Source organism: Streptopelia decaocto (assembly GCF_964273445.1).
Source record: "Streptopelia decaocto genome assembly, chromosome: 1".
Classification (NCBI taxonomy): domain Eukaryota; kingdom Metazoa; phylum Chordata; class Aves; order Columbiformes; family Columbidae; genus Streptopelia; species Streptopelia decaocto.
In genome coordinates this window covers 186,835,717-186,856,773 of record NC_138663.1, presented here as the reverse complement: position 1 = coordinate 186,856,773, position 21,057 = coordinate 186,835,717, and the positions used below count along the sequence as shown (strand labels likewise).

The following is a 21,057-nucleotide window of genomic DNA, read 5'->3' as shown; positions in this document are numbered from 1 at the left end:
TTCTTACTATTTAAAATTCTTGTTTATTGTATCAAATTACAAATTGTAGTTTAGGCAAACTATTTTACATAGTAAAGTTATTGGTTTCAGCTAATCTGTTCTGTATTTTCTGTGTTTAAACAGTATATGAAAAAAAGATTAAGGTATGTTTTTTTCTTTTAAAATAGTGTCAGACAATTACCTGACACTATAGACCTTTTATTTTTTTCAGAATAATTACCTGTAGATTGTAAAATTAAATTGATCTAGACGATTGGATATGTTTTGAAAATATTTGTTCCAGATCATATTTTTTAATCTATAAGCAATCACCAAAATTATTTTAAAAGTTAGATTTACAAGTCTGCAGCAAGTAAATTGCTTGTTTTCATAATTCAGCAGATAAAAGCATATATCTTAACCTATTTAGGAGTAATTATGCCAAATCATCTTAGGAAATATGCTTCTGGTGTAATTTTCAGGCTCATTAATGTAACACATCTTTAGCTCTTACAGTTAAAAATGAGAGTTTATGAAAATGAAAATGTTTGAAATAACACTTCAAAATACAAACCTTCTAGAGCTTTTCTTAAGAGGTGTAGTTTTACTGGTATTGATTTAGCAGACAGCAAACTCTTTGGCTTGATAGAACTTTTCACTTGCATTGACTTTCTTTGCTTGAACTTGAAAAATGCGAGAGCTAAATACGAGGACTGAAGTCTCCGTTTAATAGAAATTAACGGAGGGGACGACAGAGATTACATTCTGCGTTTGTTCACTGGGACCTCCTAATCCCACAGTCATTTACTTTTGGAAAGGAAATATTATTTTAAAAATGTATATGCGCGGTAGCGTTTATTTTAGAAATGTGAATCACATGTGCCGTCCACAGGGATCAGGCAAAGCGGAAAATTCTCCATTTGAAGAGGTTACAAGACCTGTGGATCTGAAGTGATCCCTGGTCTGGTTTTAAGGCCAGAACTTCTTTGCGAAGTCGCTGCCTCTCCGCTGTGGGCCGCCCCGATCGCTCCAGAGAGGTTGGGAACAGGCAACGAAATGATCCTTAAGAAGAGATGCTGTTCCTTAGAGTCCCGTCATCTGACAAGCGCTCTAGACGCGTGTCCCCTCCACAAACCCCAGGCTGTTGGATGAAGCGGAGCAGCCACAGGTTGGCTTTTCCCCCGGGGCTGGAAGGGAAGCGCTCTCCGCGTTGCCGGCGGCTCTGGGCGTGGGCGGGGAGCGCCGGGCAGCATCCCCGGGTGCCGCTGCCGCCGGGCAGCGGAGCCCCGGCCGCGGGCAGAGCCGCCGCGCTTCGCTACTCGGTGGCCACAGCCGCCCTGGGAATGAATATTTACATCTCCTGCAAAAGCGCAGCTCGCCGCCGCCGCAGAGGGGCCGGCGTGGGGCTGGTAGCCGGAGCTCGAAATCTTCCCCGCATGCGAATGAGCCCATCCCGGCAGCTCTTGGCTCAGGTGTGCCTGGCTTTTGTTTCATTAGACTATCAATTGGGTTTGGGAAAGGGACCCAAAGCTTCCCGATAGCTCGGTGCCATATGGAAAATCTGCAGTATTTTGATTATGCTCCATGTAAACATTTTAATATCGGATCCTTAAAATCCAGAGACTATCCCAAAGGGGATTAAAACATAATCCTCTCTCTCTATAGCTGTAGTGGATTAATTTCGTATTCTCTCAGTGGCTGGCTTGCTCCCTGAAGGCTACAACAAAAAGACTCAGTGCTCCTTAAACATGCTGTGGAATTGGAAGTTGTAATTGGAGATTTCCAAAGGACAAGTGTAAAAATGACACACTGTTAACACCGATTTTTTTTTTCATGTTGTGCTTTCAGGAGAAAAAAAAAAATCTGTGAAGATTTTTGTAACTTAGTTTGAACACCTCACATCATTTGACCACTGCTTATTATGCTTCTACTTCTTCTTTTAGCAGAAAAGAAAAAAAAAAAACCAAAAAAAAAACGTTCAAACATTTTCTCGTCTGGAAAGTAAAATGACGCTTACTCTGTCGTATTTTAATACCTCTGACATGTTTACCTTGCAACAAATCTAAGATTATCATTTGAGCAGAACATAGGGCAGATGTCAAGATACCGGTGTGGGAGCTCAGAGCCTTTTATCGGGAAGAGAAGGAGAAAGCCAGAAATTCCCTACTGCCTCTGCATTCAATAATGGGCTAAGAAGTGAATGTCCCCTTTCCCTCCACATCCACCACCCCTGCCTTTGCAGCTCTGCCCCCCCCTCCTCCAGGACGTGAGTGCATTTCGCTAGCACACCCGCCAAGCCGGGGTGCACCTATTGTCTTCTCCTGGATGTGAGATTATAGGGTTTGGCCTTTTGACCATTAAATAGCGCTGGCTTTATTTTTATTTTAGCCACACAACACCAGGGAAAAGAGGTAATTGGATTAAACTGATGGTCTTCCTTCTGGGATTTAGCAAAGCCCGCAAACGCCCCCTTAACATGATAGAATATCGGGTCATTTCCAGGACTCATCTTCCGAAGGCGCTTTTCTTTCCTGCACAAAGGCCCGGGAGCCCGTCACCCTGCGCCGGGCCGAGCGGCGGCTCCCGGCCACGCTGCGGGGAAGGGCTGGGACACTGCTGGAGAGGGCAAGTGCTTCTGCAGGACAGGGAGCCGCTGTCTGCCCAGACCCCCCTTCTGTAAACACAAAGCAAGGGGGCCTGGGGAATAGAAACCCAAATCCACTTGTAATCGTACAAGAGAATCGGGCATAATTACTTGAGCAACCTTGATGAAGATTGATGAGGCTTTAAAGCGGCGTTTCGGATCGATCCCCCTGCCCTTTGGAGCCTGCAGCCGGGCTTTCCCGGCTCGGCTCGGCTCGGCTCCTTCCTCACCGCGAAGGGAGGGAGAGAAGATGGAGGCGAGACGGGGAGAGCAGCAAGCAAGCCCGGCGCATGTGATTCCGATCAGCTGACTAGGGTCAAGAGGCTACCCCGGTTTATTAGGAGATGGAAAACAATAAAACGAAAGAAAATAGAGTTTGTATCAATATTATCCAGCCTGCCACACTGGGCTGCCGAAAGCTGTCACTGAAACTGTGCGGTTTATCTTCCCCTTGTACACACAGTATTCTGTCCCTTCCCTTTTATTTATTTTGCAGCATAAATGACAAAACATTGTGCAATACGGTCTCGAATTGGGTATTACAGTAAAGTAAAACATTAACAACATGACAGTTAGATGCACCGATACAGGATTAATTTAGGCTAAGTGAGTAATTTGAAGTGCTTCTGCAAGAATTGGTAGTAAAGTGTGTGCGCAGTGCTGGGGAAGGAGGAAGGGTTGCATCCACGCCTGTTAGCCCTGGTGCGAACTGCAGCCCAGGATTTGCTTCAGCCGTGCCAGGCCCTGCCTTCGTCCCCAGAGAGACGAGTGGCTGGGGACAGCAGCTGAAAACGTACACAGGCACACTCTGCCATCTGAGCAAGGTCTTCATTCGTGCATGGAAAATTTGAAGTGCATAAAACAACCAAATCCTATTTTAGCGTTCACTGAAATGATTAGTTTGCTAGTTTTTAAGAGGTGCATCAGTCAGATGTGGTACCCAGTTTCTCAGCACTGAGTGGTTTTTTATTTGTATGTCAGATGTGTGTGGATGTGTGTGTTTATATATGTGCATACAACTTACTCTACATACTTTAGTGATTAAATCTAGGAAAGTGTTTTATATTTATTTAATCTTTTAATTAGAGCAAGTAAGCTTCCTAAACACCGACGCTGTCAGCTTTAAGAGTAGATTGCATTTATGTTGAAGATAACATGCTGAAAAAGCGATCCTCTGTTGTTTTTTGCGTTAAAGTGGAAGTTTTTTCCTAAATTAAAACCTGACAATTGGTGTGGAGAAGGCTGCCTTTTGTAATAGGTTTTCTCCATCCCTTCTTTTCAGTGCCAGCGCAAGCATCTTGTTAAGGAACATATTTGAGCGAAATATTGTTACAATAATTTTTAAAGGATTAAGTGACAGCAAGTTGAAATAAAAACGATCTTGCCGTAAATACATTTTACGATGCTAGACTTAGTGTGCATGTGGTATTGAAGTAGGTAATATATATGTATATATATAAAATCTTTCGCGATACTTTCGGAGTTGAGGTCTGGACCCAGGGTGAAAAGCGATGTCCCCAGGCTTGGCAGGGTCGGTGTAGCGGGCAGGGCCTGCGGCAGCTCTGCCGCCCGCCCGGCCCATCCCGGCGGCTGTGAGGCCGGTCGCCGCAGGGACCCCTCGCTGCTAATGTCGAAACTGTGTGGAACCAGTCGCCGCTATCGCACATAAACAGCGATAGTGTTAACGAGGAGCAAAAGGGCATGAAAAGAGAAGGGACCTACTTCTAAGACACAGCTATTTCTCACTCTAACCCCTCTGAATTTCGCTGCTGGCTGATTTATCTCGCAACCCCGGAGCTCACACACTCGCTTCTGTCCTGACTGCGGAGTTCAAAGCTCTGACCGCGGGCAGGAGGGGAATAAACACGGCGGTTTACAAACAGAGTTTATTAGGGGGCTCGCCGGGCGCTCGTTTGGCGGAGGGAAGGGGAAGGGCCACCGGGGATGGGCCGGCCGGGCGCCTCCAACCTGACGCCGCTGCCCTTGCCTTGCAGGCCCCGTGGTCCTCAGCACGCCGGCACAGCTCATCGCCCCCGTGGTGGTGGCCAAGGGGACGCTCTCCATCACCACCACGGAAATCTACTTCGAGGTGGACGAGGATGACCAGGCCTTCAAGAAGATCGACCCCAAGGTGAGTGCGGCGGGCGGGCGGCCACGGTCCCGTCCCCGATCTCCTGTCCGGTCCCCAGTCCCGTCCCACGTGGGCCGGAGCCGCCCCCTCCCTCCAAACTCCGCTCCCGTCTGCCGCCTCTCGCTGCGTTTGTTTTGTTTTTTTGTTTTGTTTTTTTTTTTTTAACCCTCTGTATTAATGATGTTAAATCCTCTATTACGGTAGCGTGCGCGTTTTCCAACAGCCTTTCGCTCGGTGCCTTTGTATGAACGTGGTCAGATTTAGGAGTTAAGCCAATTGCTCTGAAATCCCTGGAGGGAGCAGCATTCCCAGCCCGTAGACTTCCCGAGACACAGCGGAGGGTTTTACCCCTTCCGAGCATCTCGGGGAATCCCGTTATTTCAAGAACGTTAGTTTCCATGTAAGAAAACGCTGCGCATTTGAGAAAACAGTGTTGAAGTGCTAGTTATTGCTTATTTTCTGAGGAAAAACAAAAAAGGGGGGGGGGGGAGTAAGCATATACACAAAACTTGATTCCTGGGAAAGCTGTTATTTCTGAAGTCATTTACTATTACCAATTCCTCAGCGCCGCCCCACTCTTCCCCCCCCCCCCCCCGCCCCGTCCTGAAACCCTCCATCCCAGCCGCACCAGAGCCGGGGTGCGTGACTTGAGCAGAAACCTTTGCGTGGCTTCCGCCCCGCGGGAGCGGAGCGGGGGCTGCCCCCGGGGGCGGGCAGGCATGCGGAAGGGACGTGTGTTACAGGGCATTCCTCTCGTCTGCATCTCTTTTTATTCTTATCGCTGTCGCTTGATTTCTTTGTTATTACGCTGGAAAAACGTTAGAAGAGAAAAAGAGAGGAGGTACTTTTACAAAGACCTTAATAATTTCCGAGAAAAATGCTAGCGACCTCATCAGAATATGTTTGTAATATGGTGATTTCTCTTTGACGAATAATTTCTCAAACTCGGAACTTTCTTCGCAATGCTGGAAAAAAAAAAAAAAAAAAGTTCTGTCACAATCGCTGGGTAGTATAACGGTTTCCTTAAAGTGCACCCACTGGAAATAGTTGCTAGTGGGTGTTACACAGGCGATCGGCCTCTTTCAGCACTTGTTGACTGTTAGGATACTAAAGAAAATCTGCATTGTTATTTTGCGTTTTGCTCTTAAAGCCACTTTAGAGAAATGCATAGTGAGAAGGACCAGACGTTGCAGTACGGGTAGGCAAGTTTGGATCGCTTGCAATTTTGCAGACACGTACATATTATTCCCTCTGAATGCCCTGGGAGTGCAGGGGCTTGATTTCTGGGAGTGCAACTGGCAATCTTATCACATTCATAACGGATTTGTACGTCAGAAGTAATATTGTTGTTCACTTTATTGGTGCCGGTTTGAATGTTTCACCTATAAATTTTATTTTATTCTTTATTACTGCTTGTGCCAAAATGCTAGTTTATCAGGCTTATTGCTTACTCGTTAAACAGACTACTTCAGGGATATGTTGTGTTTCCCCAGCTTTGTTCAAAACCGAGCAGAAACACATAACTGCCATATAATAAACCTTTCAAAAATAGGTTTCTTTTTTGACGGCTGAAAAAGTGTTACTAACTTAATAACTACATCGGTGTCTGGTAGTTGCTGATGGTCATCTGGAGCTAAATTCTAATGTGTTTGTAGCACAAATATTTCCCCGTTCTACAAAACTATTCTAAATACAAAATAAGGCGGCTGCCCTTAAGTTTTCTGCTTTACAGGGTTTAAGCAGCTGTCAACAGAAAGGCAAAATTCACAAAACATAGCTGACTCTTTTTCAAGTAGAAAACTTGATCTGATATTGAAACGCTTACCCATATGCATTTTACTTCATTTATTAGCTTGTAATTAAATAAATCAGCAACAGAAATTAAAATCTAAATCACAAAAGGTAATTATCCAGTGTATTTCAAGTGCATTTTCAAATATATAATTCCAATATTCAAGCGTTATTATATAAGCAGAATCCAAATTTCTTTTGAATATATTTAAATAACATTTCAAGTATATTTATGGAATGTTAGAAATAGAACAAGCAATATATATGAAACGAAAAATGTAAACTTGATAAGTTCAGACACTTCAAAAGACAATTAACAAAATTACCGTGATAAAATCTACCTTTTTAAATGGTATCTTCTCTTTAGCAGAAAATGTCCTTGAAGTATCCAAAATGGCAATTTAACTTCTGTTCACCAAATCACAAAACACCAACATCCACAATTTCAAAGACAATGTGAGATCACAATATTTGATACAAATTAAAAGGTACATTAGGTTTTTTTCAGGTGGCATATCCAAATAGCTTTTACTCACAGAGGGTTTACATAAAAATACTGGGTTTTGTTATAATCCGTTGGTACCGTTTCTAGGCAGAATGGTCACAATCATGTTAAATTACGGCCAACTTTGCTTTCCGGGTAACATACTTTTTTTTGTTTGTTTTCTTCTTTTTTTTTTTCTTTTCTTTTTTTCCGCGGGGAACCGCAAAACTGTGACGAAGAAGAATGATACTTGCTGTTCTTATTTGCTTTTCTTTGTGAAGAGCCTAAGCTATATTCCTTTTAAAAAGATAATATTATTTGCATTGTCAAGTGGAAATATTCGACTTTCTGAACAGGCAGCTTAAACTTCATGGGGATTTCTCGGTCAGGCCGGTTTTATAGTTACCCTCTAAAGTTTCTCCAAACTTTTCGGGTTGGTAAGTATTTCCCTAGCCAGTCGCCACGTTTGTTTGGCCGCGTTTTCCAGGGCCGAGTGAGGTTTGCCCTGAAAGAGGTCTAAGTTGGGCAAGAAGTAATGCGGGCACCTCCTGCACTGCAGGCAGGAGATGAGCTGCAGTAAAATCCCGTTGAGCCGATCCCCCAGGCACGACTCGTCCCAGTCCGATTCGCGGGGATGCTTTTCGCATTCGTATGAAACCAGAGTCTTCATGTGATAATTATTCAGGGGCTGGCCCGGCAGCTCCAGGTGACGGTCCCGTAAGGTTTTGAGGATAGAGAGGCATTTCTTCCTGCAGCCGCCCATCTGCAGTCTGTTCTCGGCTTCCGCGAACTGCAGCACCCAGGCATCGCTCTCGGCCGAGCTCTGCTTGCCGGCCAGAGAGTGGCACTCCTTGGATAAGAGGTTGAAACCTTCCGCCTTGACCTCCGCCACCCGGTTGGGTCCCGGCCAGGGGATGTGGGGGAGCGGCCAGTGGGCAGCACTCCGCGGCCAGATCCCCGTGCATTTGAACGCCGGAGTGATCTGCACGACGTACCTATCCCTGATTCTCAGCTTCACTTCGCTGGTGTCCGCCACCATCTTTACCACGTCTCTGTAACTGCACTTATCCACGGCTTGAGCCACCAGAGTCTGAAATCTGGACCGGATTTTGCGAGCGGAGAGGTAGCCAGACGCCGTGATGAACTCCACCCAGAGGGACATACTCCTCTTGCGCCCGTCGCTTAACTTTAACACAGCGCAGCCCGGCAAGGAGCCGTCGTCCACGAAGTTGAAAACCCCCATTTGGTTCAGGTACAGCACGACTTCAAACTCCGTGGGGGAGATGACTTCCAGCCCCTCGTAGCGATTGTCCATCTCGTTCAAGGAGCTGATGAAACGAGGCTCCTGCACCTCCACCTCCTTCAGCACGTCCGACACCACTTTGCAGACTTCTCGGATCGTTTTGGCGATGGCGGCTTTCCTGGCTTGGCATTTCTCGTTGTAGTATTTATTCAGATGATACACCAGCTTGGCCTGGGCCGCGATCATGTTGGGGCAGAGATCCGGGTTGTATACCGGAGTCTCGCAATAGGCTGTGGGATCCAATGCGGCAGCTAAGGCTGGAGCCAACTTCAGAGGAGAAACAGGCTGCTGCACTCTGAAATGTAACAAATGTTTTTCAAAATGCGCTGGGGCTGCTGCTCCTCAGATGCTCTCTTCCTGCTTTTTTAGATCAGCCGTCTTGAAGTGTGTGTGGCGGGGGGAGCGGGGAAGGGGGGGGGCGGGCGGGGGACTGGAGGGGGCGATATTTTTCCTCCCCCTTTTTTTAAAGGGTCCGTGAGTGAAAGGAAAGCATCGAGAGCTGCACCTTCCCCAGCAGCAAGAAAAACAAAAGTTGCACTGAGACACAGCGAGGCTTCCAGTAGTCAAAATAATAAAACCTCTCCGTATTTATTTATGTTTTCCCGTAGTAATCACTGTGTGTGTGCAAGGTGGTTAATCAGATGGTGGAAAAAAGTGCCGTGTGTGTGTGTGTGTATATGTCAGAAGAAGCTGGCTGTTGGTTTGTATAAGAGCCCAGATGCACTCGTGTGGAAATTATAAAGGCAGGGCCAGGCAGGCGGGCGGCCAATCGCCACTGGGCTCGTCACTGCAGCCTCTTTCAGCTCAAACCCGGCTAATTAATCCCTCTCTAGGAGATAGATATGTATACACACACACGCAGGCACGTATATAAAGGTAGAAGGTTACTGGCAGAAAAAAACGCCCCGATCATCTGTACGCTCGGAAATCAAGAGAAATCGCTCTCCTTTGGGCGTAACTTGAAGGGTATTGACGTTTCGAAAGGACTTGGCAAAACTATGCCGCTCCGCACTGAATCCTTGCGTGCCTTCCCACGGCCCAGACGGGACTGCAGGTGTATTAATGGGCATCCATCAACTGGGGAGCCACAGACCAGGCTCACTCTGGCAGGAGCAGGGGCGTAAATTCATTAACTCACACTTGGCCTCACATCACGCTGTCCTTTCCTCCTGATAGTTGTCTGTAACGGCAATCAAGGAGTTGTTTGGGTTTTTTTTTCTCTCGTGAACCGGCTAGTGAACAAGGCAGGAGACTCACGGCAATTTTAGTGTCCTTTGGAATAAAATATTACGCAAAAGTCCACGATTTGTATCGTTTTAAAAGATCTTCTGACGGGCTATAATCGATTTCGAGGTCTAATGCATTTCGACATTGTCTCTGCCTTGCTTTTTGTGTTTGTACCTTATGACGGGAGAATCAATCGCTAAACGTATCTGTCAGGTCTTTTTCACGTTCCCTCCAGAAATCAAGTAGGAGATATGAACGGTAAATCTCATTTGCCAGTTTTTAGCTTCGTTTTTATATTCTATCTAGCGTTTCAATATGTTGTGAAGAGTGGATGTTCAGCTCTTTTTCTTTTTTTTTAAATTTTTTTTGAAAATAGACAAAGTATCTATTAATTTCAAACCTGGACGGTTTCTCGTATTGCGAGCTCTGCTAGCAAGCTGCGTTTAGTAAATGTGCACACGGGAGGTATGCTAGCGACTGCAAACATGCTGGCATGCTACTAATCTGACAGTTTGGGGCTTCGTGTGTGTGATGTGTAATTAGCAAATTTCTTCTCCGGTACCTTAAGTGTTAGTAATCAGGACTTTTATTTGCAAATAAGCTGGAATGGCAAACTCTTCTGCTTTGCCACCTAATACTGTGCTTCACTTCAAGAGAACCATGAATTTTATTTTCTTAAAAAAAAAAAAAAAAAAAAAAAAAAAAAGCAGAGAGAGCTTCAGTCACTTGGAATCTTTAATCTACTGCCAGGTTACTAATTCTTAAAGTAACTCACAGGCATATCCATCGCGAATAAGTCATAACGCAAAGAACATTTCACGACATTTGTTCAACGTATTAATGCGACCAACTTCATCGCACATAGCGAAGCATTTCTGACTTTGTGCTCGGCTCGCTCGGTCTGGGGTTTCTACGGGTGCTCCCTGTGCTGCTTCCTAGGAGGAAGCTGATGTGGGAATGGCCCGTTAGAAAGAGCGGGCTGGCCTGTCTTGGGGTGCCTCGCTGAAAAACCGCAGATGACAGGTCGTCCCGAAGCAGCTTTTCCTCTTCTCGGCCGCAGCCGGCTGTCCGACGGTGGAGGGGCGGGCGGCCGCTTTCTGGCTGTTCAGGCCGAAGAGGAGCTTGTTTCCTCTCGGCTTTCTCCCTCCTCCAGGCAGTTTCCCGGCCAGACAGCGGGCATCGGGCGGGACGCCCGTGGCTCCCCCGGCCGCGGCGGGTCCGGCGGCGGCGGCAGAGCGTGCCCGGTCCCGGTGCGTCCCCAGCCGCCTACGAGGAGCGCAGGCGCTGGCCGCTGCCGCCGTCTCCGCCCGAGGTCCGGAGCTGCCGCCTCCCCCTCCTCCGGGGCGGCGGCGTGCGCGGTGGCTTGGTCTGCGGGCTCCCAGGGGCCGGTTCCCCCCTGCCTCTCCCGGGCAGGCACTTACAGGGGTCCTCTCTGGGTCTGAGGAGAGCGGCGGGCGCCTCCCCGCCGCCGCCGTCCCCCGCTGCTCTTACCGGCGGCTGCCCCCGGGTGCTCGGGGAACCTGCCGGGGCGCAGCGGGGGCCGGCCTTCTTTCACCCTTCCACGGGCTGCAGGCGCGCCGAGCAGCCGGCTTAGCGGCACCGCCGCGGGCCCCGTGGGCGGCCGGGGAGGGGGAGGCACCTCGCTGGCCCGGCACATCCCGCCCCACTGCCCCCGCGGATGGGGTCCGGGACGACCCCCAGCGCCCCCCGGGGCCGGAGGCGATGCCGGTCGCGCCCTGCGCTCATATACGAGTGCGGCGTTGGCCGGAGCAGCGCACGGCTGCGCTGTGCGGAAGAAAGGAAAGCGGCAAAGTTGGGCCCAACGCCGGCGGGCGGGTCCCGGGGACCGCCTGGGGCGGGGGGAGGCCCGCGGCGGTCCTGGCCCTGGCCCTGGTCCCCGCCCCGGCGCAGCGGCAGGCTCGGCGGCGGCCGCTCGGCCCCGGAGCCGGCCGGAGCGAAACCTCCGACCCTGCCTCGTCAGGGGCAGCTTCTACGCGATTTAAATAAGAAAGAGCTCCTTCCCCGGGAGGTTACCTCCCAGCGCCGTGTAAAAACGAAAGTTAGAGCGGGCGGACAAAAGGTTGTCCCTTCCTCCCATCTCCGCCAAGGGGACAGCCCTTTCCTTCGGAGGGGGCACACCGGCCCCGCTCGGCTTGTCATCGCTGCAGCTACAGCAGAGCTGCATGGTAAAGATGGAAATGTTTCGGACAAGGTTTTGGTTATTTTTTGCCCCGTGGGTTTTAGCTCAGTAAATCCAGTTGCTAAAGGCAAAAGGTCGTACATTTAAGCTGCCTTAATTTTCATAATGCGGCAAAATTAATTTAAATAAAAATTACGCCTTATATCCTAAATCAGAGCTTTCAATATATAATGCTAAGATTAGCCTATGATATCAAGTAATGCAGGTTATGCATATGTATTGTATGTTGATGGCTATGGGAAATATTAGCTTTAACCTTGGCTGGGTTGTGTTTAGCAGCTATTAACTTCGCTACATCATTTCATTTCACACATACACAATAAACATTTGATAGTTTGAGAATTGGTGGATTTAAGCATCGCTGACACCAGTCAACCACTGAAATGTGACTGCTAAGGTGACCCGATCGTTTAACATAAGTCGGTGGTTTGGTTTAGATTCCAAAAATTATTATCTATCTGGCTACATATTATATAAAATATTAATCTTTTTGCAGCTTCTGACCATTCACCATAGTTAGTTTTTCTCTGTAGTTACTAATGTGTCCTTCATAAATTATAAAAGGAAGGAACACCTTTTCATCACTGAGTTTTATTTTTATATGTATTGAGTTGTTCTGGAAAACTGAGATTAAAACCACCTCATTAAAATGATGATTGATCATTTGTCATGATAATGGTTCCATATGATATTGGTGACTTTTACCAAATTACTGTTTTCTAGATATTTTCCCTTAATTAGAGGGTACTATAGCAGCATTTGTTGAACTCCACTACTTGTTTTAAATCTTTCAAACTACAGTGCCATGTCACATAGTGCTCATATTAGCCAAAAAAGCCAAATGGTGTTGAAAATCTTTGACTGTAGGTACTCGCTCACGCTCCTAAAATGTAATCTGAAAAAAAAAAAAAGTTGCCATATATAAATTTCACCAATAATTCATTTTCATATGGTGAAAAGTGTGAGTTAAAATGAATGTGCAGATACATATACACACAAGCATTTGCATTGATATCACTTTATATTTCTTATTGTATAGTGATAGTTCTCCACACACAACTGCTCATGAATTTTAAAGTTTTATTTTTTAATATCTGCCTATTGCGCTAGGGAGCTCAGAAAAAAATGAAGCTGAGTTGATTAAATTATTTATCCCTATTGCTGAAGTGAGTTTGAAGGCTCATTGAATGTATCTGATTTCTTGACTCCTCTTTCTCCCCTTCCCCCTCAATTCATCCTGGTTATTTCATCCATAGCATCCTGCCAGCTACAATAAATTTACTTTTTTTTTTTTTTTTTTTCAAGTAGGAAAACTAAAGACAGATATTTGTGCTGTGTTTGCTTTAAGTGTCACATTATATAAAATAGGCAGCATTTTTTTTTTTTGTGAGAGAAGTTGATGGTACCTGCAATTTTCTGTATTCTTATTTGTAGTTCACTTTCTGACTACACTTTCAAATTTAGAAACAAATGAAAAGTGTAAATATGAGTTGCTATGATGTTTGCAAAAGTGCCATTTTAAGGAATGTAAACACTTCATTACTTAGATTTTTAGGTGTACATTACTGTATAACTAGGTACACAAACATTTTTTTCTTCCTTTAGCTACAGTTTTATGGAAATATTTTTTCTTTTTTGAATGAAATGTGATATAGCTCCTTTTTGCAGTACACAATTAACATTCATTAGTGCTAAACTTAACACGTGTATGTACTCTCTTCCCATTGAATATAAAGAAAAGGAACAAACATGAAAAGACTTGGACTTGGTCACCCTAGGTCTAAGGGATGAACCGTTAATACTTTAAATTCCTTTAATCTCCAATCTGTTAAGGGAAAAAACAGTAACTGATTTGTTTTCTTTAAAATGTTACATCTCAAAAGGACACCTAGAGCTTGCACAACTGTAATTTTAGCTAGAACTGCAGAAACATTCAAGCAGGAAAAAATGCAGTGAATTATTCATTTGGTTCACTTATCCATCAGCTTCTCCAAAGCCAGACATTCCTTAAAGTACAGCATTTTATTTAAGCAGTCCAACAGTGTTGTGTTGGTGGTTTTTTTTTAAGATCTCCTGCTTGGAGAATGCTCTTTTTTGCTGGACTGGGTGAGGAGTGTGGAATCAGTGGGGATTAGCGCCTTTTAATCTACTACATCTGTAGTGGGTCATCCAGCACTGCAGAACTCTCATTACTCTCTCATGCTGTATATGATTAAATGACTCAAAATATTCAACGTTGACCTTGAAAATAAAGCTGTATGTGTTGGATGAATGGTTCCCAAAGACTTCATGTCTAAACTAGTCTTTCTATTCGGTAACTTCTAGCCCTGGAATACGTTGCCTGAGAGAGGACTAGAGCACTAGAAAATGTGAGTGGAAACTAAAGTGTGTGAGCATTTGAAATGCATCATTACATAAATTATGGCATCGCTCAACTTGTTCATACTGTTACCCAACATTTTATGAGCCCAGTTGAACTGGGAGGGTGCTATGTCTTGAACATACCCGTTTTTGTGACTGGTGTTTTTCTATAAGCTGATTTCATATTGACTAATAAACTGAGCTACCTCACGTTTTATATAGATGCCAGAGCTGTTGATATCAGCAGAAGACATGTTAGTTAACATCTTTGAACACCAGCCTATATAGATCTGTAAGTATCATCTTTTCATATACATTTTGCCATTTTTCTGTGTTTATGGCTAATTTTCATGAGGCCAATACTTTGGCCATGTTAAGTCCCTCTAACTCAAAATAAAACTTGTCCTCTCCCCTTTCAATAGAATGGGTATGGTTAATTACCTGTGTAACTCACTTTATCTTGATTTAGTTATAAAAAGACATGCCTGACATATTTCAATGCAGACTTCTATTTTTTAATGTAGTGCATAGCTTTCCAATATTTTCTTTCCAAATAGTGGTGAAGGGAGGAGTTGAGTGAGTTGGTCGTGAGTGATTAATACATTTCACTGAACCTCATGAAGGCCCCGATCTTGCCAACGCACACATGGTTAGTGAAACATTCAGCTGGTTCTGGTGAGGTCAGGGGCTTCTTGAGGCTCACAATTAAATGTATGGGCAGTTATTTTCAGGATTGGGGCCAGACTGGGATAATACTGGGAGGTTAACTTACGACTAGGATGCTATACGATGTGCCTTTAAAATATCGAAAGCATCAAATATGTACATTGATGAGGAAATATATTTTTGGCCCAAATGTCTACTCTTCTGTCAAGCAGAACTTTCCTCTTAATTTGTGTTTTAGTGATGGTGTTGAATTAGCTTCTTGAGAAAGGACAGTGCTGTTTTGTCCATATTTTAAGAAGATGCTCCCACAAATATGTGTTCCTTAGTCTTCTCTAAAGCCTTTACAAGGGGAGGGAGGTTATTTAGAGGAAAGAGTGAAAGACAATGCTTTCAAAATCTCAAAACTATGTTTTTCATGTTGTTTCGCATGTTCAAGACTCCAAAAAGGTACTCAATCTTTTAACAGTCTTAAATATAAGCAACCTACTTGCTAAAACACTTATTAATTGTTCCTAAAAATATTCTAGCTATAGCTGTAATATAAACATGTCAACCAATGTACTATTTAAAGAAGAAGGGGAGAGATCTGTTCAGGGAAAAACTTGATAAATAGATCTTTTTGCCTTTAAAATGTATTGATTTTTCCCACCACTACTCTGAACATTTCTTTCTTAACTGGTGAAACTTTGTCATTGCAGAGCATAATATTTTATCTCGGGGAGAACTGAGTCTCATTAAGAGCAGCAAATCACTCTGGTTCTTGTACTTGGGTTTGAGAATTTAACCTGGATCACCTACTACCCTTCCTACTTTTTCTTACCATTTTTTCAGCCCAGCTCTAGATGAGAATATACAGAACTGTGTCCTTTGTGGCGTACTGCCAGTGTAATGGAAATGAGAAAGACTACAGAAATAACACATAGTCCTGTAATTTCATAAATCTCCAATTAATTGTTGGAAGAGAAATACTAGGTGCTTATGGAAATATCTGTTTATCTTAAGGAAATATTACTATGGCTTTTTCTTAATACTTAGGAATAGATTTTGCCATTTGGGCATGTTATCGTTTATAACACCTTAGTGACACAGAAAAGAAGAAAAAAAACCATAGTGTATCTGTTAGGGAAGTGACAATGTTCTCAAGTGTCCTTAGCTTCAAGATGAGGCAAAGGAGATATCTTTATTATTTCACATTTCTGAATCTTCTCTATTTACAGTTTCTGTTGATAAAGAGTAATTATTTTATAAGATTAAAGGAAACTTCCAGGATTTTTTTTTTTTTTTTGTCAAAACTCCTTTTAATAGGGTGTATTTACTTCTGTTGTCTGATGTACTCAAGATAGACGTAGATATGGATGTAAATATATACTTTACTATTTTTTGTTTGTTCATTACTGTGGTAATTTAAAAGTTCTGCAGTATGTACAGGCCTATTAGAGAGAAGTTAATACGATCAATATGATTCTGTCTTATTTTCAGTTATGTTTTACAATCTCCATTTCTCGTTTTCCCCTGCAAATTATTTCCAGGAATGAACTGGCTAATTTTGACTGCAATTTTTAAAAATAACCTTATAAAAATGAACAATTAACAAGTGCAGAACTCATACTAGCACTCTGGAGCACACGAGAGTGTATCACGTATGCTAGGTTGTGCCATAATGTTTGCACTTTTCAGCTACACTTTAAGTGGTTAAAAAATGACAGCAAGTATGTTGGACAACAGTTTTCTTATTATATTCTGTGAGTACATTCATTATGTATTATTACTCCTTAATTGTAAAGATGAAATAATATCACCATTTATCTTGGCAAACCTATTATTTATAATCTGTACCTTACAAAATTGTGTGGATCTGCGTGGATATTTCTTCTATAGGTACTATTTAGATTTTTGACATAGGGTACAAGAAAAAAAAATCAGGTTAAATTTGTAACTAACCTAATCCACTTTTGGTAGGCAGACAGCGTATCTTGATGCAGTAAAAGAAATCCCCTCTCCCTCACCCCCCAAAATTCAGTTCTTCATTTGTTTTGTTCACCACGCTGCATTAACACAGTTTTCCCTTGTGTGCATCTGCCAGTGTACAATTTAGCCACGGGCATCTGTAGACCTTGTGGTGATCAGTATTGCAGGCAAAAGCCATATGTGTTTAAATAAAAAAAAAAATCTCTTTATTTCATTTGCTGTTTTAACTGGATGGATAACTTTTGTGCCTCAAGACAGAGGAAGGGAAAATACAGAAATAATTAATTGCCTCTATTCTTGAGGCAGTTTCATTTTCCCCCTCCAATATGGAATGCTTGTCAGCTTTCCTGATAAATGACTGAATGTATTTGCATAGATTTTACATTAACACAAAAATTAGTTTTATTTGTGAAAAACTAGTTTACATAATAATGCAAAATATAGCATTATGGATTATGTTTCCAAATTTGAGAGACTGTGGAGAAATGAGGCTTTTTTTCTTTTCTCCATCTCTCTTTTTCTTTTTTTTTTTCTTTTTTTCTTTTTTTTTTTTTTTTTTTTAATGTCAAAACGTATTAGGTTTTAGCTTGGCATTTTGTTTCTGTGGAATTAACCAAATCAGGGTCTTTCTATGTTTATAAACCATTTCTTCAATCTTTCTTAGATTGCATAATGGATGGTAGTATGAACATGACTTCTTTCGCAGACTTTTACACGTTCCATTTATTACATACACTCTTAAATATGAATACATTTGCAAAATCTCACGGGACTGTTGAAAAAAATTGTGGCAAACTTAACTGTTAAGTACACTCTGAGAATATACTCTAAGTTTCTTATGCTGCTATTAAAACAATGCTCCATCAGGTATTCTTTCAAATCATTAATGTACTGCATTAGCTTGTATGCCAGTGTAGGACTATTTTTTTCCTATATCTAATAACCTGTCTGTTTTAAGTAATTAGGCATTCCTAGCTTGAAGTGACAGTACTATAGCTCTAGTTAAAAACTGTGTTTTTTTCACAATTTGTCCTGTCTATAAACAAAATTTGCTAATCAATCAGTCTGAAATACCTTTGAAGGAAAATATACTGCCTTAATTTTGAGCAAATTGTAGTTATTTTCAAGTGACATGAATTGAATATTTGCTCATATAATAAATGTGGTGTCTTGTTGTCTAAAGGCAGCTGCTAATTGTGTATCAGCCCCTTCTCCATGCTGAAGAAAATACAGATTCATTCACTGACGTTATTTCATGCTGTATAACAAAAAGAAAATATTGCTCCTTATGAAGTGTGCTATACTTAATGGCAACTTAAGGTAAATGAGTGCCTTTGCCACTTCTTGAATCTGGGACACCCTAGGTGCCAGCTGTCACTGCTCAGCTAATGATGACAAATGCCCCTCTCTATGCAGATTGCAGAGCTTGCAGGCTGCTATGAAAGGCAGCCAGATTACCTTTCTTCAGATAGTAACTTAACCTTTTAAACTCAAGTGTCAGAATGAAATTATTAGCTGGGATAGTTTCAGTATCTGTTTCTCTAAAAGAGAGAAAAAAAAAAAAGGAAAGGAAAGGAAGCAGTGACTTCAAATAATACCATAGCAGCTTGAATTCACAAATTGTTCAGACTTCTCTGATGTTTTAAAAATAGGAAATTACTGCCACTGTGCCTGTGAGCACTATGTGGAGTTTGCCAGTGTTGAACGCATGAATACTGAAGCTGACCTCTCAGTTGCACGACACGGAAATGGGGCCAAGAGGGCCAAATTCTGCCCTTGCTTACATCCAAGCAATGTTGCTGATGTGCAGATGTGACAGATCACAGGTTAACTGATGCTATTTATAACAGACTTTAATTGATCTTACATAATGTGGATATACTCAGTTCTTTCCATGACAGCTCATGTTACCACTCTAAATCTGTGAACCTCAGTTAGAATCCACTGTGTCAAAATAACTGGGTATTTATTTAGTGGATATGAGTGAATTCACAGAACTCAGTGTTGTGTGGTTAATGTTAAGTTACTGATGTAAATATATTCTTCAGTCAGAGTTCTGGAGTTACTTTCTGGGTTGTCTTGGAAGCAGCAAACAGATGTGAGGATATTACATAGTTCCTTAACAGCATGTCATAAACATAACAAAGTATAAGTACTATATATGCCACCTAAAGGTGTAAGGTCCTTTCTGAGAGTGTACACATGCATATGTCTATATTTTTATGTGGGTCTATTTGTATGGGTTTACACATTGAAGTTTAGAAGTAAATAGACATGAGTATTCATATCAACATGTGTGCACATGTGCTAGCCTACACACGTAACATCCAAACAATATATATTTCTGTGTTTATATTAAACTGCTGACGTATATGAATTTGTTCAACTTGCATAGTATATTTGCCATTAAATCAATCCGTACAGTGAACTGTATATGAATATCAGTTTCCCTCTGAGTAGAGCATAGGTTTATGGCAGTAAACAAGTACTTACCTCCAATATTTAATATGATCAAATCTCCACAGCAATGGGCAATAATAGAAAACTACAGAAAAGATGTGGAAAAAAGGGCATTTAATAAGAAGACTTGGAACGCTGTGGTATATGGATGTAAGGAAGTAAATAACAAGAACAGGAACTAAAAAATGTGCATTTGGTAGGAGACTGGAGTTGTCCCAGACAGAAAATTGTTGTTATGTTTGGCAGAAAGGACAAGAGACAGAAAACAATGAGCAAGTTGCTAGAGCGAAGTTGAGATAAATGTTGCGATAATTGTGCCGTCATTGGTTCTGTAGTAATTATTAAAGGAAAGGTAATCTGATCCATGAACAAAAGGTTAAGTAATATTCTTTTCTACATAAAAGAATAGATTTGATTGCTGATATGTGCATTTTCAAAGAGCTTCAGTCAGTACTTACCTCTTTTGGTAATATGTATGAAAGAGAGATGCTGTTTGGTATTATATTAGATATGTTTCCTTTTAAAGTTTGGGGAAGACTGATTTTGCCTGTGCATAAGTGTGTTACATTTAACATCCTATTTTGTTTTGTTTCTCTTTGTTTTTTCTTTAAGTCATTATGTTCAAAGTATTTAAAACTATAAATGTTTCATTATTTCGGGCAAGTGTAACACAATCTGGGAAATAAAAAAGACAAAGATCTAGTGTTTCATACTCAGCTTTCTCAGCTTGTTGGTTGAATAGGCATCAAATGAAGTCCAATGTCCATACAAAAGAAATGTTCCTTGTTTGGATTTGCCCCATCTGTGTCATCTGGTGGCTTATGCAATAGGAGGTGTTATCACATGAATCCAAATGCACAAGCCAGTTGTTTTATGGACTCTTTCTGTGCTTGGAGGAGTTTATAAGTTGCCCATTCTATTGTGTGTCACTCCCAGATGACACGTGTGCATTCTGCTGAGCATATTTTGGGGGTAATTATAACTAATGAAGCCTGGTACACAGCTTGTTCTCAGAGTGATTTATTCTGCTCCTGTCTGATTCCTGAGAGTTCTGTAAAATGGTTATATTGTGCCTGCTACTTTGGACATGTATGGGACCATGTGGTATTGAGTCCATCTGAGAAAATTTGCTATTCAGTGTACCACAGACTAATTACAAATATATTGGCTGGCTACATCTGTTTAAAAAATATAGGGACAAACTGAAATTATAAATGAGATCTGTAGCTTTAGGGATATTGACTTTAGTATGGCTCTTGTTTAATAGTTTACTCTTCCCAGACTTGCAGTAACCCACTTAGATGTACTGCTGCTAAATGGTTCAGAGTTCCACTGAACCCCATAAGTTAAGGTTCCCTTTATACCTTTTAGCAAAGCAGGTATTAGGCAATTTCTGTTCTCATAACTGGTGATATTTTGTGGAAAGATGGATTTAAAAGTGGAGAAGGAAAATTCTTGTAGCTTTGCAGGTCTCAGAAAGCAACAAAAAAATCATTACTGAAGCCTGGGTGTCAACCTTTATTTAACCTTAGATGTACCATTCTCACCCTAATTTGTCTTGACTTACAAGTCTCTCAGGCAAGTAAATCCACTGACATTAGTGGGACTCATCCTTCATAAAAGAAGTACTCATACATTTGTTTGTCAGGGTGGTTTTAAAAATATTTTTTCCAAGATGTTAACATACCCCTGAAGTCATGAGGTAATGGGGCACACAGAAGCTGCAGGGTTTGTCACTTCGTCTACCAGATTCACAGATATCTGAACAGGCTGGATGTTTTCACAAGTATCTCAGCATCAGTGTTCAAAAATAATAGTCTTCAGTTATATCTGTCTTCATTTA

The 21,057-nt window shown here is 42.4% G+C and overlaps 2 protein-coding genes across 3 annotated transcripts in view; one reads left to right on the top strand and one right to left on the bottom strand.

Annotated features, from left to right (window-relative positions):
• The window catches only part of NBEA (neurobeachin), a 490,666-nt gene that overhangs the window by 330,729 nt on the left and 138,880 nt on the right, over positions 1-21,057 (top strand). For both annotated transcript variants that reach the window (XM_082063608.1, XM_082063609.1), the window contains one exon: positions 4,618-4,754. In XM_082063608.1, coding sequence (XP_081919734.1) covers positions 4,618-4,754 — 137 coding nt within the window. The remainder of the gene's footprint in view (positions 1-4,617; positions 4,755-21,057) is intronic.
• On the bottom strand, positions 5,361-8,998 carry MAB21L1 (mab-21 like 1). The gene is made up of 2 exons (XM_082053379.1): positions 6,887-8,998; positions 5,361-5,719 (listed from the first exon to the last, which is right to left on the bottom strand). Exon 1 carries the CDS (start codon positions 8,516-8,518, stop codon positions 7,439-7,441), a length of 1,080 nt encoding a protein of 359 aa, XP_081909505.1. The 5' UTR covers positions 8,519-8,998; the 3' UTR covers positions 5,361-5,719; positions 6,887-7,438.

What these genes read in the sequence shown, in the direction of transcription:
- MAB21L1 (XM_082053379.1), bottom strand. Translation starts at nt 8,518, where the DNA reads ATGATCGCGGCCCAGGCCAAGCTGGTGTATCATCTGAATAAATACTAC.